Source organism: Chenopodium quinoa, unplaced genomic scaffold (assembly GCF_001683475.1).
Source record: "Chenopodium quinoa cultivar QQ74 unplaced genomic scaffold, ASM168347v1, whole genome shotgun sequence".
NCBI lineage: Eukaryota > Viridiplantae > Streptophyta > Magnoliopsida > Caryophyllales > Amaranthaceae > Chenopodium > Chenopodium quinoa.
In genome coordinates this window covers 2,392,477-2,408,310 of record NW_018743136.1, presented here as the reverse complement: position 1 = coordinate 2,408,310, position 15,834 = coordinate 2,392,477, and the positions used below count along the sequence as shown (strand labels likewise).

At 39.1% G+C, this 15,834-nt stretch overlaps 2 protein-coding genes across 2 annotated transcripts; one reads left to right on the top strand and one right to left on the bottom strand.

Annotated features, from left to right (window-relative positions):
- Positions 1 to 1,292: 1,292 nt before the first annotated feature.
- Positions 1,293 to 2,450, top strand: LOC110732057. Its single transcript, XM_021911970.1, has 2 exons — positions 1,293 to 1,633; positions 1,897 to 2,450. Exon 2 carries the CDS (start codon positions 1,900 to 1,902, stop codon positions 2,377 to 2,379), a length of 480 nt encoding a protein of 159 aa, XP_021767662.1. The 5' UTR covers positions 1,293 to 1,633; positions 1,897 to 1,899; the 3' UTR covers positions 2,380 to 2,450.
- A 132-nt stretch (positions 2,451 to 2,582) lies between these two features.
- LOC110732098 lies at positions 2,583 to 5,162 on the bottom strand. The gene is made up of 2 exons (XM_021912013.1): positions 3,390 to 5,162; positions 2,583 to 3,286 (listed from the first exon to the last, which is right to left on the bottom strand). The coding sequence occupies exons 1-2, from the start codon at positions 5,160 to 5,162 to the stop codon at positions 3,152 to 3,154; spliced, it is 1,908 nt and encodes a 635-aa protein (XP_021767705.1). The 3' UTR covers positions 2,583 to 3,151.
- Positions 5,163 to 15,834: the final 10,672 nt, after the last annotated feature.

Below are 15,834 nucleotides of genomic sequence, written 5' to 3'. Positions count from 1 at the left end.
GATTGGCCCGAAGAACTGGAGCCCAATCGTAGTCCAAATAGTGGCCCAAGAGAGCCGCCCGGCCAAAAAGGCTGGCGCCCGGAGGCGCGCCCGGCCGGGCGGGAGAAGCAAAGGTCGGCGCCCGGCCGGGTGGGAGAAGCTAAGGCTGGCGCCCGGTGACGCGCCCGGCCGGGCGCGAGATTAGTATTAAGGATAAAAAGGCGCGCCCGATCGGGCGGTGCCTCGCCTGATCGGGCGCGTGTATTTATTAGTTGACGATTAGCGTCGTTTTAGTTTGTTTTAGTTTAGGATTTGTACGGAGTATAAATACTCCTCCGTAATACGATTTTAGAATCTCTATCTCTTTTTATCTCTCCTTCTTCTCTTTACTCTTTCTTTACTCTCTTAATTATTCTCTTAGATTCCTTTTCTCTTAAACCTTTGTTGTTAATTCTTCCATTAATTCCAGATTTATTTTGGTAACGCTTTTTTTTCTCTTAATCCTAGTTATTTATTCTATTCCTTTAATCATGTCTCATTTTATTGCTTTGATTAGTTTAGTTTCTATTATGTGTGAGTAGTTTAATTTCTAGGGTTTATGGGGATCTAATAAATAATATGAAGGGGTAAATTGTTGTTGTTAACTATAAATGCTAGATTAATTTCCTATTAATTGATTTAATGCTATGTGACTAGATTAGGCCTGATCTTTTATGCATGAGTGTGACAACATTGATTCGAGATTCGACAGATGAGAGTTGATGTTTAGGTCTAGTTTCAATAGGCGGATTAATTTATAAATGGTTAAGTCGAGATTCGAGAGATGAGATTTAATACCGGTAAATTAATTGTATGATTGTAATACGTAGCGAAAGCCCTTTACAATCTGGTTAATTGATGCATTGATGATTGACTATTATTGATTATTGGTGTTGCGTGATAACTTCTTATTGAATTGTTTTAACGTTTTACAATTGCGGCTTGTAAAAGTATAGCAACATTAAATTAATGAATCGAGTAGATGTTAATTTGATATTAAAGGCTATTTTCAATAGGAACTTAGATCTAGTAAAATGTGAGAGCCTGTTAGATCTATGTTGGTTAATAAATTGCGAGAGCCTCTTAATCATGTTATTTATGCAATGTCAATGATTGATTATTATGTTTTACCCTGGAGTATTATTTATTGGTGAACCTATGCCCTAGATCCTTTTATATATTGTTTTCTCCCTATTCTCAATCTTAGTAGTTTAGTTTCTTATTCAAATATAAATGGATATTTTGGATTTTAACACCTTACAAAAGGCTGAAAATGTTTTTTAACACCCCCCAAAAAAAAACTTTTATTTTAACACCTCCCAAAAATATAAAAGTTGGAAGTTAACACCAAAATCCATCTTCCGTTAACAGAACTGTTAGTGGGGCCCACCCCAACGGATATATTTTTAAAAGATCTGTATATAAGAACCATTCTTCCACGATTCTTGCACGATATATAAGAACCATTCTTGCACGATTCTCCCCCAATGAACGAAATCGTTGTTCTTATTGAATAGCAGCAGCGCATTGCATTGTTGCACGATACTTGAAACAATTCTTTCACGATTCTTCCACGATTTTTGAGAAGAGGAACAGATTGAAGCTGCTGAAACAGGTGAGTGCGGTCAATTGTTCGGTTGTTTGGTAATTATGGTTTAAATTCTCTTCAATTATTATTTGCAATTGTTTCGTACTCAGATTAATGGTTGGATTATGTTATGTACGCATCTAAATGCCCAATTGCGAAATTAGGGTTCGTCAGAAATTGAATTTGGGGCTTTTCGTATTATGAAATTAAAAATGAATTTTGTTGCTGTCAATGTTAATTCGTCAGTGTACAAATCTGTAAATGTGACTGTCGATCTAAAATTGATGCAGATTATGTCGTTTGTTAGCTCTTCCCCTCCTGAGGCCAGAAAATGTAAGTGTGGTGTGCCAATGGCCAAGCTCACTAGCTGGACAAGGGAGAATCCAGGCAGGAAGTTCATATCATGTAAGTTTTATGACCCAATAACAGAAACAAGGGGTTGCAAAGCTTTCGAATGGGTTGATCAACCTGATGGAACAGATTGGCAAACAGGGGTTATCAACAACCTGTTGTTGGATAAGAAGCTGCTAAAGGGTGAAGTTAATGAATTGAAAAGGGAAGTTGATGAAATCAGTGGCCAAAGGAGGTGCCTACTTAATGAAGTTGATAATTTGAAGATGAGATGCAAGGCCTTGAACGCTGACAGGAAGAGAATGAACAGGGAGTGCAATGAAGGGAAGGTGTCTTCAATCAGCTGTTTTGGTTGGGTGGGCATGGCCATTTGTATAGGTTTGTCAATGGGTGTAATTTTCCTAATGGCTAGGGGTGTGTAATAGTAAGCTGTATTAAGTAGTTATAATTTCTTGTAATGACTTGAAGTGTTATAAATATGTCTTTTAATCAACCTATTTATGCCTTGTCTAAGTTCCTATTTATGCCTTGTCTTTTAATCAACCTATTTAAACATGTGAAACATTAAAACATGGGAAATATGTGAAACACTAAGATAGTTCAAGTACAGGTTGACAAAAGAACCTTACTTCAACATGTTTCAATGGCAATCAAAGCCATGCAACCATTACAATTCAATATCTAATTGTTCAAATTTGTTAAGGGAAGCCACTAAAAAACTAGCAAGTTACATAACCAGTCATGAGTACATAATAAAAGTTTGAAATTGTTCAACAGACATAATGTTTGATATCCAGCATGAGTACATCACTGAGTAAGGTTGTTGAGGGATTGCAGCCTGGCCCTTGTTACAACACCTGTGGCTGTTGTAGGCTGACTTGAGGAAGACCTTGTCTTTCTTTTTGGTTGGCTTGAGGCAGGCTGACTTGAGGAAGGCTGAGCTGAGGATGGCTGACTAGAGGATGGCTGAGCTGAGGAATGCTTAGCTGAGGAAGACTGTGGCTGTGGGCGCTTGCTGAATGGCAGACAACCTTCTTGCTCTTGAGGAAACTTTTTGTTTCCTATGCTGTTTGGTCCAGCCCCAATTGCACTCTATGACATGCATATAAAAATAAAAAGTCAATGGAAAAGACACATACATATATAAAACAAAGGGGGAGTTGGTGTAATGCTTGTGTTACCTTTTTAGCAGCCCTAATCTCTTGGTGTAATACATATAAAAACAAAGGTTGATCCAGTGAAGTTGAGCTTGAAGTTAGCCCAAATATGCCTCACACAAAACCTTTGCTCAGCTTTGGGAATAACATCAGCCATTGCTTTAATCAAACCCTACCAAATGCAGACAAAAGTATAATCATCAGTCAATCACATACATACACATGAAAACTTAGAAATTGAACCTAAATAGTTAAGAGGGAAACAGAAGCATTACCTTTTGCCTGTCAGACATGATGGTCAGCCCAGCTCCTTGATCATGTGTGAACATTGACATAAGGGATTCCAAGAACCAACCCCAAGTTTCCTGGTTTTCAATCTCCACTGTGGCCCAAGCTAGAGGAAACAAGTTGTTATTCCCATCCTTAGCAACTGCCACCAGAATTTGCCCAGGAAAGGCACCCTTGAGGTGACAACCATCCAACCCTATTAAAGGCCTACAACCCTTTGCAAATCCATCTCTCAATGGCCTTAAACAGATGAACATCCTCATGAACAATGGTGGCTCTGGCCTGTCAATACCATCAACAACAACATTGCACCCTGAACCAGGGTTGTACTTCATCACAGCTTTCCCATAATCCCACACCCTAGCATACTGCTCCCTAGCTGAACCAAATATCAGTAGTTTTGCCCTACACCTAGCTAGCCATGCCTTATAGTAACTCACATCAACTCCTAAATCATTCAAAATCCTAGCCCTAATCTCCTTAATTCTCCAACCAGGGTTACTCCTAAACTCTTCTAAATACCTCTCTGCTATGTATTCAGCAGTAAGCATCTTGTTCTTCTTTACTCTGAAGCAGGAATGGTCTAAATTCAAGGTTTTGATTTGCCAAGTTTGCTGCTTAACAAGTTTTGATGCAAACACCTTGAACTGACACTTTACCCCCCCCACACATGTACAAGCAGGCATTCTACAAGTGTAGCTATTGAACTCACAGCCACATCTATATCTACACTGAACTGTAATCCTTTTACTGTCATTATGCAAGTAGTAGAACTCATACCTGTTTTGAATGGCATGAAGTCTTAAGGCCCTCCTCAAGACTGAAGCATTACTGAATTTCTGATTTAACTTCAACTTGATTGGGTTGTCAAAGTCCACATCAGCATTAAACCAAGGAGCATAGTCCTGTTCCTCATCAGATCCACACAAACTCCTTGAATCATCTGAATCAGCATCACTTTCTGGATTCACCTTCGGTTTTCCAACATCCAAATCATTTCTCAACTCTACTCTCTTATCTTTGCCAACCCTGTCATCTACTGCACTCTCCAAACCTTTCCTAAGGCTCTTGTTCACTTTGGCCAAGATCTCCTTTGACCCTTCAATATACCATTCCTCATCCCCTTCATCAAATTCTTCTTCACCAGGTTCCCAATCTTGTCCCTCATCACTCAAATCTGAACTTGAATAACCAGATCCTTCACATCCATCATCCTTTTCTTCATCAAACCTCAACACTTTAGCATTAGCTGAGGCTTTCCTAGGTGGACTCTCCTCCCTTTGTTCAGTTTCTGTCTTCTTAAACCTAGGGCTCCTCCTAATAGTCGATGTATTTGAACTTTCTACCTTCTTATCCTTTTTTTTTGTCTTTGCAGGATTGGGTTGGGCCTCTTGTATGGGCTGACTAGGAGCTTCTGTTGTTACAAAAACCTCAACATACCCCTCTTCATTTACTGTCTCCAAAAGGCCCTTAACCTCTTCACTGTTAACTAGTTCCCTTTTCCCAGTGTTAAAGGTTTTCCCCTTCTGCCTATACCAACAGCTGTAATGCATAGGCACATCCATATCACCATTAACAAAACCATGAATTGCAGCTGTTCTAATCAAATGCACATCCAACTTAGATACTTGAACCTTCCTCTTCCAGTAACACCAACCACCACACCAACACAGCAGCTGCCTGTTTTTGGTTACTCTTTTAGGGACAAAAGCACCTCCCACTCTAAGGCAGATGTCAACCAAACTATCCTTGTCACCCATTATCTACCCACCAGTGAAAAACATATAAAACATATTAAAAGCCATGTAACTATACATGCACAATACGAATAAACAAATCCATCACAGCCACACAAACAAACACATAAAAAAATTGAAAATAAACATATACAAGCCAATGTAGGTGCTCAGTAACATAAATTAATCAACAAACCACACTTGCTAGTTTAATTAACAATAAACCACCTTAATTAATCTCTACTTTCAATTACGAAATCCAATTAACCTAAGTCGCATAGTCAGTTACAGAAATTGATTTATCAAGGCTTTCCTACTGTGGTCCCAAAATTTACCCTAATTACCCAATTATTGCAAGGTTTACAGCAATGAAGCACCAGTAATTGACGAAATTGCTATCAAAGGAGAGCAATTTTACCTTATTTTCTGTGAATTTCAAGCGGCTTTCGCACTTTTGTAGTTGAAGAAGATGATGAAGAAACCCTCCTGAGCTTATCTTCTCCAACGTTGACACCACCCTACACTCCACTTCTCAGCCAAGATCTCCTTTGGTTCAAAAGCGAAATCAATGAAGGTTCAGAAAGAATTCAATGCAGAAGGTTGCTGCGAATTCAATGAAGAAAGAAGTTTCGTGTTTTGCTGGGTGAAAATTGAAGTTCAAGCCAATTTGTGGGACCCACGTTAAATTTCCGTGACGGAAATCGTTAACTGGTGTTAACTTCCAACTTTTATATTTTTGGGAGGTGTTAAAATAAAAGTTTTTTTTTGGGGGGTGTTAAAAAAACATTTTCAGCCTTTTGTAAGGTGTTAAAATCCAAAATATCCAATATAAATATTGGTTACTTAGATAATTTAGATTATAATAGTTAATTAGAAGTAAAAAGACTTGTTTTCCTGTGGAGATCGACCCTACTTCCCTATCTACATTAGTTATAGGATTTAGCTATTACTTTTTATTAGGGGATACGACTTTACCCTGTCAAAATTTGGCGCCGTTGCCGGGGAAACGGTTTTATTTTTATTTCTGATTGTTCTTGTAGTCTAGATTATTTCCCTCTTTGTCTCAGAGAGCGTTAGTTCTCTGAGACAAATCTCACCTTTGCTTCTAGTTTTTTTTCTTTATGCCCAGGTGTTCCAGATCAGGTTACATCCCATTCGATCCTGAGATCGAACGTTCCTTCCATAGACAACAAAACTTCTACAAGCAAATCCTGGCGGATTCTGGTGATAATAACAATAATCACCGCGATCCTCCAACTGATTCCAACGATTTAGAGGCATCATCAGATGCAGAATTAGAGATGACGGCTCCAAAGAAGCTTAGTGATTATTCACAACCAAAGCTTACGGATTTTCCACTTCTCACCCCTACTCCGGCTCTTGATGGGGTTCAATTCGAAATCAAACCTCAATTTATAACGATGATAGAGAGGAAGCAATTCAGTGGAGCCAAGGGTGAAGACCCGAATCTTCACATTGCCGACTATTGTCAATATTGCAACACCATCAGGCAAGCCGGGGTCACTCAAGACCAAATCAGGGAGATTCTCTTTCCCTTTTCTTTAACTGGAAAAGCTAAATTGTTGTTTAATGGCTTAAATTGAATTACACTTGGTATAACTGACTGGGAATCTCTTGTTTTGAATTTCTATAACAAGTATTATCCTGCAGAGAGAACAACAGTACTACGGAGTGCGATTCAGAACTTTGCCCAAGAAGCCGATGAGTCTTTATATGAGGCTTGGGAGAGGTTCAAGGACTTACAAAGAGAATTCCCTCACCATAATTTAGCACAATGGCAGTTAATCCAAGCCTTTTATAACGGCATTGGAAATTCCTCTAGAATAATCTTAGACTCTGCAGCTAGTGGGAGATTTATGAATCTTAATGTTGATGATGCAGGTCAGGTTATTGAAGATATGGCGATACACAATTCCCAATATGGGAATCCCAGAGGATTTGCTAACAAGGGGAAGCATAGTGTCGACTCTGTATCCTTTTTGCAAGCTCAATTAACCTCTATTTGCAAAAAATTAGATAACCTGAGCACTGCTAATGTAGCTAATGTTTTTGCGATTAATAATAATTCTAATGAGGCTTTCTGTGAAAATTGTGGATTGTAGGTCATTAGGAGCAGGATTGCAGGAGTTCCGTGGAGCAAGTTAATGCCTTCCAAGCTTATAGGCAGAATAACCCATACTCCAACACTTACAATCCTGGGTATTGGAATCATCCATACCTTTCCTACCGGAGCACCAATGGTCAAAATCCACCACCACAAGAACCACAGGCGCCGCAACAACAACAGCAGAAATATTATCATCCCAATGCTAGCCAGAAGAACCAGCCACGACAACCCTCCTCATCTTCTGACCCTTCTCTGGCGGAAATTAAAGCAATGTTGGTCAATATGCAAAAGCACATGGAGAGCAGAGATACGACAATTGATCAAATTTTAGCACATAATAAAATTGTAGATAATCAAATTGCACAACTCTCCGCTACTCTACAAGCCCGCCAACAAGGAGCCTTGCCGGCACAGCCTACAAGTCTACGGATCAAGCATTTGCAATTACTCTAAGGAGTGGTTCGAACTATGAAGGGCCCTCTATGCCCAGAGTTGATGAACCTTTTTTATTAAATAATGCTAATCTTGATTCCATTAAACCAAACAATGTAGTTGATAGCCCTGCAGGGCTAAAGGATAATACTAACATATCTAATTCTACATTGCATGGTACAACTCCAGAGAAGGTGGCTACTCCAGACAAGAATAAGAATGCTCCAAAGCCAATCATCAAACTTCCTTTCCCCAATTGTCAATTGAAGACAAACTTGGATAAGCAGTTTGGTAAGTTCCTGGAGGTGGTTAAAGATTTGAAGGTAACAGTTCCCTTTACTGAATTGATCACACAAATCCCCTCATATGCAAAATTTATGAAAGAAATTTTGACGAGAAAAAGGTCTATTAGTGAGGTAGAGACAGTAGCTTTCACTGCAGAGTGTAGTGCCGTACTTCAAAATAAGTCTCCACCTAAATTAAAAGATCCGGGTACTTTTTCTATCCCTTGTAATATTGGCAATCTCTTGATTGATAATGCATTATGTGATTTGGGTGCTAGTGTTAGCGTCATGCCATTATCTGTGTGTTCCAAGTTGAATATGGGTAAGTTAAAAGCTACCAATATAACTCTACAAATGGCCGACCGTTCTTTCAAATACCCCTTAGGTGTTTTAGAGGATGTCCCCGTTAGAATAGGTAAATTTTATATACCTGTAGATTTTGCTGTTCTTGATATGGATGAGGATATGCAAACCCCAATTATCTTGGGTAGACCATTCCTTAACACTACAGGAGCAGTCATAGATGTAAGAAGTGGTAAGTTAAAATTATCAGTAGGGGATGATAAAGTTGTTTTTAATCTGAATAATGCCCCTAAAAGCTCCATGACTGAGGATAAATGTTTCAGTGTTAATGTGGTTGTAAATTATTCTAACAAGCCCCAAGCTCTTGAAAAAGATCCCTTGGAGGTGGTATCTTGTGTTGCATCCTTTTCAGATGAGATAGACAAATGGCAGAAGGAAGTCGATGTAATAGAAAGAGCACTCTACAATGTTGGTTTTGGTTTCAAGGATGAACAAGTGGAACCGATCGAGCAAGTTGTGCGAATCGAGCCTACGGTAAGTGTTCCACCAGATCGAGTTGCAAGTGTCGAACGCAATGACAATTTGAAGCAACATTCGATCGAAAAAGGGTTCTTAGTGCGTTGCATTGAAGAACCCCCAGTCCAAGCCAAGGAGGATCCACCAGATAAGGCGACTTGGCGTCCCACAGGTTATGTCAGGAAGCCGCATCGCAACTTAAACATCGCTAGACCGGGTGAGAAACCACCCGATCAAGCGTTAGGCCAAGGGTCCTAGAAATTGTACTTGGTAAGAAGGTGGTGCGGGACCTAGATAAACCAGCGCTTTGCGGGAGGCAACCCGTATTTTTAATGCTTTTTAGACTAGTTTTTTCTTTTCTTTATTTTCTTATGAGAGGAGAGATGAGGGAATTTAATGAGTTTTATGAGTGTTTGTACAGGTTTGAAGGAAAGAGTTAACCAAATTTTGGAGAAAAGAAGAAAATATCGATTGGACAATTTAGCCTCGGGCCCGATCGAGCGAAACTCGCCCGACCGGGCGCGAGAGCAAGGTTCAAAAATAAAGTAATTTTGCCCGACCGGGCGAGAGGCGCCTGACCGGCCGCGAAATTCGTCGTATACGGACTAATTCGTCCGCCCGATCAGGCGACCCACCGCCCGACCGGGCGCGAGAAGGGAAAGAATTTTGGCCTAAAATTCGCCCGATCGGGCGAATGGCGCCCGACCGGGTGCGAGAACAAGACAGAAAATAATTGTCAGATCGCCCGACCGGGCGAGTGGCGCCCGACCGGGCGAGTGGCGCCCGACCGGGCGCGAATGGTTACAAAATTCAAGCGAACAGATCGCCCGACCGGGCGGAGTCCGCCCTACCAGGCGCGAGAACCAGCCTCTAAATAATGAAGATCGCCCGACCGGGCGCGAGTAGGTTCCGCGTCTTTTTCTTCCCCCTTTTCTTCTTTCTTTCTCCATTTCTTATTTCCTCCATTACTTTCTCTCTCTAAAACTCAAATTTCCTCTACCTTCTCTCTAAGATTTCTCCTCCATTACTAACCCAAATTCAAAACTTTTTATATATTTGTGATCCTCTCTTCATCCTCTTCACTTTCATATAAAATTTTTTTCAGTTTTAATTCACAAAATTTTAAACCCATTTCTTGAACATGGCATCAAAGAGGGCTAGGTCCATTTTTGGTAGGAGCTCCAGTTCAAGGGAGGAGTACGACCCAGACTTGCAGCTCCCGTATTGGCCGACGATCCGGATCGTGAGCCGGGAACAAAAGGAACGATTGGAGCATTTGGTCGGTCTTGAGGTAATTCCTTCTCGGTGGTTACACCGCCCTACCTTAGTATCATTTGGTTTGTATGATTTTGTTAAACGATTTTTAAATGACATTGGCTTGAGAAAATTTGTTGACATGCATTATCCTACAAACCAAGAACTTACCTGTGAATTCCTGTCCACTTTTCATGTTGTTAGTAGTAGGAATGGGCCTAATTTATTTTTCAGGTTAAATAATAGAAATATTAGTTTAACTTTTGTTGAATTTTGTAAAATTTTTGAATTAAATTATGAATTATCTCACCAGTGGCATGCAGACTATAAAATGGGTGACTTATATTATGCTTTGACTGGTTTACCTGCCCCCGACCCCCAACATGCTAGTACCAAACCTATTCACCACCCTGTCCCAAAAATCTGGCAAAGATTTGCGGGTCTGTGTTTTTTAGGTAGGGCCGAGCCTCATAACGCTCAAACTAACGAACTAGCTGTCATAGGACACTATGTATACGGGTTCGAGAAATTGAACATAGGCAGGTTTATAGTTCACCATTTGATTAGGCATGCCACAACCAGCACCACTTCCAAGTCTCCTATCCGTTTAGGTGGCCTTATCACTTGAATAGCGGTGAAAAAGGTCGGTTTTGTAGTAGACGGACCCCACCAGCTGACTAACTGTGGACCAGATACCTACATGACTGCTAGGTATTTTGAGGATGTGGGGTGGGTTAGACCGGATAGCGAGCAGACGCCATTTTGGTGTATTCGGACTGGGAACGAGCAACCTTTGCCCATTTTTCCCCTACCCAGTCCAGACTTGACCGCCTTTCCCCCAGGGAAACTTTCTTACACTTACGATGCTTTAGTTGCCAATGCTGGGGGGCAGGCACCACCACCACCAGTTCCACCACCCCAGCCTCAGCCCGAGGTGGCTTTCTCTCCACCTCGTATGTCCCATTCCATCCCTCATGTTGACTCTGACCTAGTTTGGGATCTTCAGAGTATAGGTCAGGCCTTAGGACGTATCGAGCATTCACATACTGACCTTAGGAGGATGGTGGGCTCCTTAGACCAAAGGTTAGGGTATCTAGAGAGGAACCAGGGTAGAGCTCTCTACCCTATGTACGATGATTATGCTTGTCGGGGCAACATTCTCGACGACGTTATTCACCCTGACTGGTTTCAGCCACCACCTCAGGGATACGATAGGGATCCCACTGCCCGTGGTATTTACACGGACTATTCTTCTTTCTTCAGGTACGGGCAGGACATTCCTTTCGGGGGACCGGCGGGGGGGACTTTTCACGTGATTATTTTGGTGGTAGCTCTTCTAGTGCAGGTGGTGCAGGTGGCAGTGGAGGTGCGGGCTTCGGCTCGATGGACGAGGATGATGAGGACTAGCTATGCTGGGCTAGTTTCCGAGCCAATGAGGACATTATCTGATTTTGGCTTGGGGGAGATTTTGGTTTGGTATTTTTCTTTTTCTCTTTTCTTTTATTTTTGGTGTGTTTTCTTAGGTTAGATTTCTTACTTTCCTAGTGTAGTTTTTATTGCCTTCTTTATATATAAAAATACAAAAAAAAAATTGAAAAATAAAAAAATCCAAAAATACGTTCCAATGAATTATAAATTATGCTTCCTTGTGCCCCTTACTTGAGAAAATTGTTTTGATTCCTGGTATTTGATGATAGGCATTGTGGATTAGTTGATCATGATTTGATGTTTGATTGCCTTGAAACCTTAACATGCGTCAATTTTGTCCAACTGCTTGTGAATATAGTGCTTGACTAGTTGATTTTGTAAGGAATGTATGATAGTTCCATAGTTCCTGGTATGTCAATGAATTTGAGTATTGGTTTGCAACTATAAGTAATGTTTATATGATTCATTATTATGCACATTGTGGAGGACGAAGGCATTTGTTCTTTTAGGTAGCCTCCAGATATTGTAGATACATTTGTTCCCTTCTTGCTACCCATGTTGTTGCCTTAACTTTTTGTTGTTTTATTAGCCATATTACAAGCCTATTTTGCCCCATTGGTTACTAGTCCCAAACTTGGCTTGGGGGAGCTATTAGTGAGTGAGGTGAGGGAGCTTGTAGTGTGCTTATTATTTGCACAACTTGGGTGGGCTTTTAAGAAGTTGTTTTGTTGTTATTCATGTTTATTCTTGATGAGTTTGAGAGTTATATTTTCTTGAAAAAATAAAGCATGATATTATGAAAAAAAAAGAGAAGTTCAAAGAAAAAAGATATGAAAAAATAAGTGAACTTCGAAAAAAAAATGTTTAAATGTTCCAGTTGGAGGTTGATCAAAAGAAAAATAATTTTGAGCCTCAATGAAAAAAATTCAAGTTTTGAAAATAATGTTTGTTTATTCACTCTATTTCTTCATTATTATATTTTTATGAGTGAAATTGTAAGTGTTGGGATTGTTTATTATGATTGGAGTATATTTGGTTGATGTTAGAGTTGGTTATGTAAGAGATGTATGATCATTATTTATTTTGATCATGGGTTTTATTAGGATATGGCTCCTTTATGCATAGCTTTTCTCTCACTTATTTCCAAATTTATCCTACCCTTTACCCTAGCCTTACATTACAAGCTTTAAAGACCTTCCGACCTTTGTGCATAGAATTGTATGAATGTGAAAGTGTTGTTTATCAATGCAAGTTATGATTTGGCATATTTCGAGTCGACTAGTAGGATTGAGCGTTCATTGTTTTATACACACGAGAGTGTGAGTTGGGAGGGCATTGTTCACATAAAGGGGTTGGATGGAGAGCGATCGAGTACATCTTTTACTCGCTACAAAAATGAGAGTTGAGTGCGTGAGCACTAGTCTTGAATTCTATATGCTCTGTTTGACAATTGTTAGGGAAGATTGGTAATTAGAGGGATTTGATTGGTTGATTTTGAAACATGTTTATTTGATTTACCCTGGATCGTTTGTGCTTGATTTTTACTTTTTGGGGTGAGGCATATTTATAGATTCATTGATGAGATCTTTGCTTAGGGACAAGCAAAGGTTTGGCTTGGGGAAGTTTGATGTCTCTATTTTTATATAGTATTTTACCCCCGTCCCTTGGTCATAATTAGTAGTGTTTTTGGCTCTTTAGAGCCACTTTTATTACTAATTGGTGTTTTGTAGTGTTTTCGTAGATTTGGTTGACTTTTGCAGGGATATATGCTTTTGGAGTATTTTCCCGAGATATTTTGGAGCAATCACGAGCATTGGAGAAACACGACCAGATTTTATAGCCCAGGGCCGGTTAGAGCCATCGAACCGGTGATTAAGGGCTCGGTATAGGTGATACCGAGGCATTTGGACCAAGTATTCAAGACCCAAAGAGGAAACCCAGATTGGCCCGAAGAATTGGAGCCCAATCGTAGTCCAAATAGTGGCCCAAGAGAGCCGCCCGGCCAAAAAGGCTGGCGCCCAGAGGCGCGCCCGGCCGGGCGGGAGAAGCTAAGGCTGGCGCCCGGTGACGCGCCCGGCCGGGCGCGAGATTAGTATTAGGGATAAAAAGGCGCGCCCGATCGGGCGCGTGTATTTATTAGTTGACGATTAGCGTCGTTTTAGTTTGTTTTAGTTTAGGATTTGTACGGAGTATAAATACTCCTCCGTAATACGATTTTAGGATCTCTATCTCTTTCTATCTTTCCTTCTTCTCTTTACTCTTTCTTTACTCTCTTAATTATTCTCTTAGATTCCTTTTCTCTTAAACCTTTGTTGTTAATTCTTCCATTAATTCCAGATTTATTTTGGTAACGCTTTATCTTCTCTTAATCCTAGTTATTTATTCTATTCCTTTAAACATGTCTCATTTTATTGCTTTGATTAGTTTAGTTTCTATTATGTGTGAGTAGTTTAATTTCTAGGGTTTATGGGGATCTAATAAATAATATGAAGGGGTAAATTGTTGTTGTTAACTATCAATGCTAGATTAATTTCCTATTGATTGATTTAAAGCTCTGTGACTAGATTAGGCCTGATCTTTTATGCATGAGTGTGACAACATTGATTCGAGATTCGACAGATGAGAGTGGATGTTTAGGTCTAGTTTCAATAGGCGAATTAATTTATAAATGGTTAAGTCGAGATTCGAGAGATGAGATTTAATACCGGTAACTTAATTGTGTGATTGTAATACGTAGCGAAAGACCTTTACAATCTGGTTAATTGATGCATTGATGATTGACTATTATTGATTATTGGTGTTGCATGATAACTTCTTATTGAATTGTTTTAACGTTTTACAATTGCGGTTTGTAAAAGTATAGCAATATTAAATTAATCAATCGAGCAGATGTTAATTTGATATTAAAGGCTATTTTCAATAGGAACTTAGATCTAGTAAATTGCGAGAGCCTGTTAGATCTATGTTGGTTAATAAATTGCGAGAGCCTGTTAATCATGTTATTTATGCAATGTCAATGATTGATTATTATGTTTTACCCTGGAGTATTATTTATTGGTGAATTTATGCCCTAGATCCTTTTATATACTGTTTTCTCCCTATTCTCAATATTAGTAGTTTAGTTTCTTATTCAAATATAAATATTGGTTACTTAGATAATTTAGATTATAATAATTAATTAGAAGTAAAAAAACTTGTTTCCCTGTGGAGATCGACCCTACTTCCCTATCTACATTAGTTATAGGATTTAGGTATTACTTTTGATTAGGGGATACGACTTTACCCTGTCAGGTGTCGGGAAGAGGAGTGGTCTGCCATGGTTAGTGTTGGTGTTGGGGCGCTCAGGGGATAATATAGGATCAGCATGGTTTGATTCAGAGGGGTTTTGAGGTGGTAGGGGCCAAGGTAGTTTGATTCAAAGTAGATTTGAGGTGGTGGGGTTTTGGGTCTGATCGTCTGAATATGGAGTTGTAGGTGGAGGAAGGGTGGTCTAATGAACAAGAAAAAGCAGTTTTTTTATATTTATTAATTTAAGGTATTTTATAAAATTAAAATCATCACTAGTAAAATAAAAATGTTAAAATAATGTTAACAAATTATAATGCGTCATGTGTCTAATGTAACCTGTAATATAAGTTACCGGTTTTTTGTTCTATTTATGGAAGATGTGTGTGTTAAAGGTCATTTTATTACAGAATAATCAAAAAGTCATTTTATTTTTAGAAGACTGATGAAAGGTCATATTATTCTAGACAATTTTTCCTATTTTTAGCTACTCAAAAGGTTGACTTATTTTGAGCTAACCGGATAAAAGTCGAATTATATAAAATTAACCCAATAGTGAAATTATTCCGGACAATTTTTGCTTATTTTATTATAAGTAGCCCATACATTGTACGGGCCAAGAGCTAGTTGTTATTCTAAGATACCCTTAGAGTTCTAACTATCCCCTGACTTATAACTACCTACTAGCTAGGTAATTAACCTTTGAAATTCTAATGTAAGAAGTCCCCATATATAACTAAGTAATTAATAATATTACCTCCGTTAACTTTTAGTTGCAACTTTGGGGTATTATTTGTGAGATATAAAATATTCTAAAGTTACAACTAAAAGTTAATGAAGGTTGTAATATAACTAACCCTCCCTTAATATTATTCTAACTCAATAGCCCCTAATTTATACTCCGTAACTAGGTAACTCTTAAAGATCAAAGTAAACCTTAACATTCTAATTAAATTACCCCATCTTATAACTAGGTAAGGTAACCCTCAAAGATATAAGTAAACGTAAATATTCTTAACACCCTAGTTATAAGAAGGGGGTAATTTACTTATAACTAGGAATAGAG

What these genes read in the sequence shown, in the direction of transcription:
- LOC110732057 (XM_021911970.1), top strand. Translation starts at nt 1,900, where the DNA reads ATGTCGTTTGTTAGCTCTTCCCCTCCTGAGGCCAGAAAATGTAAGTGT.
- LOC110732098 (XM_021912013.1), bottom strand. Translation starts at nt 5,162, where the DNA reads ATGGGTGACAAGGATAGTTTGGTTGACATCTGCCTTAGAGTGGGAGGT. An exon ending in TCATGTCTGACAGGCAAAAG is followed by an intron (nt 3,287 to 3,389) that starts GTAATGCTTCTG and finishes TGCATTTGGTAG; the next exon opens with GGTTTGATTAAAGCAATGGC.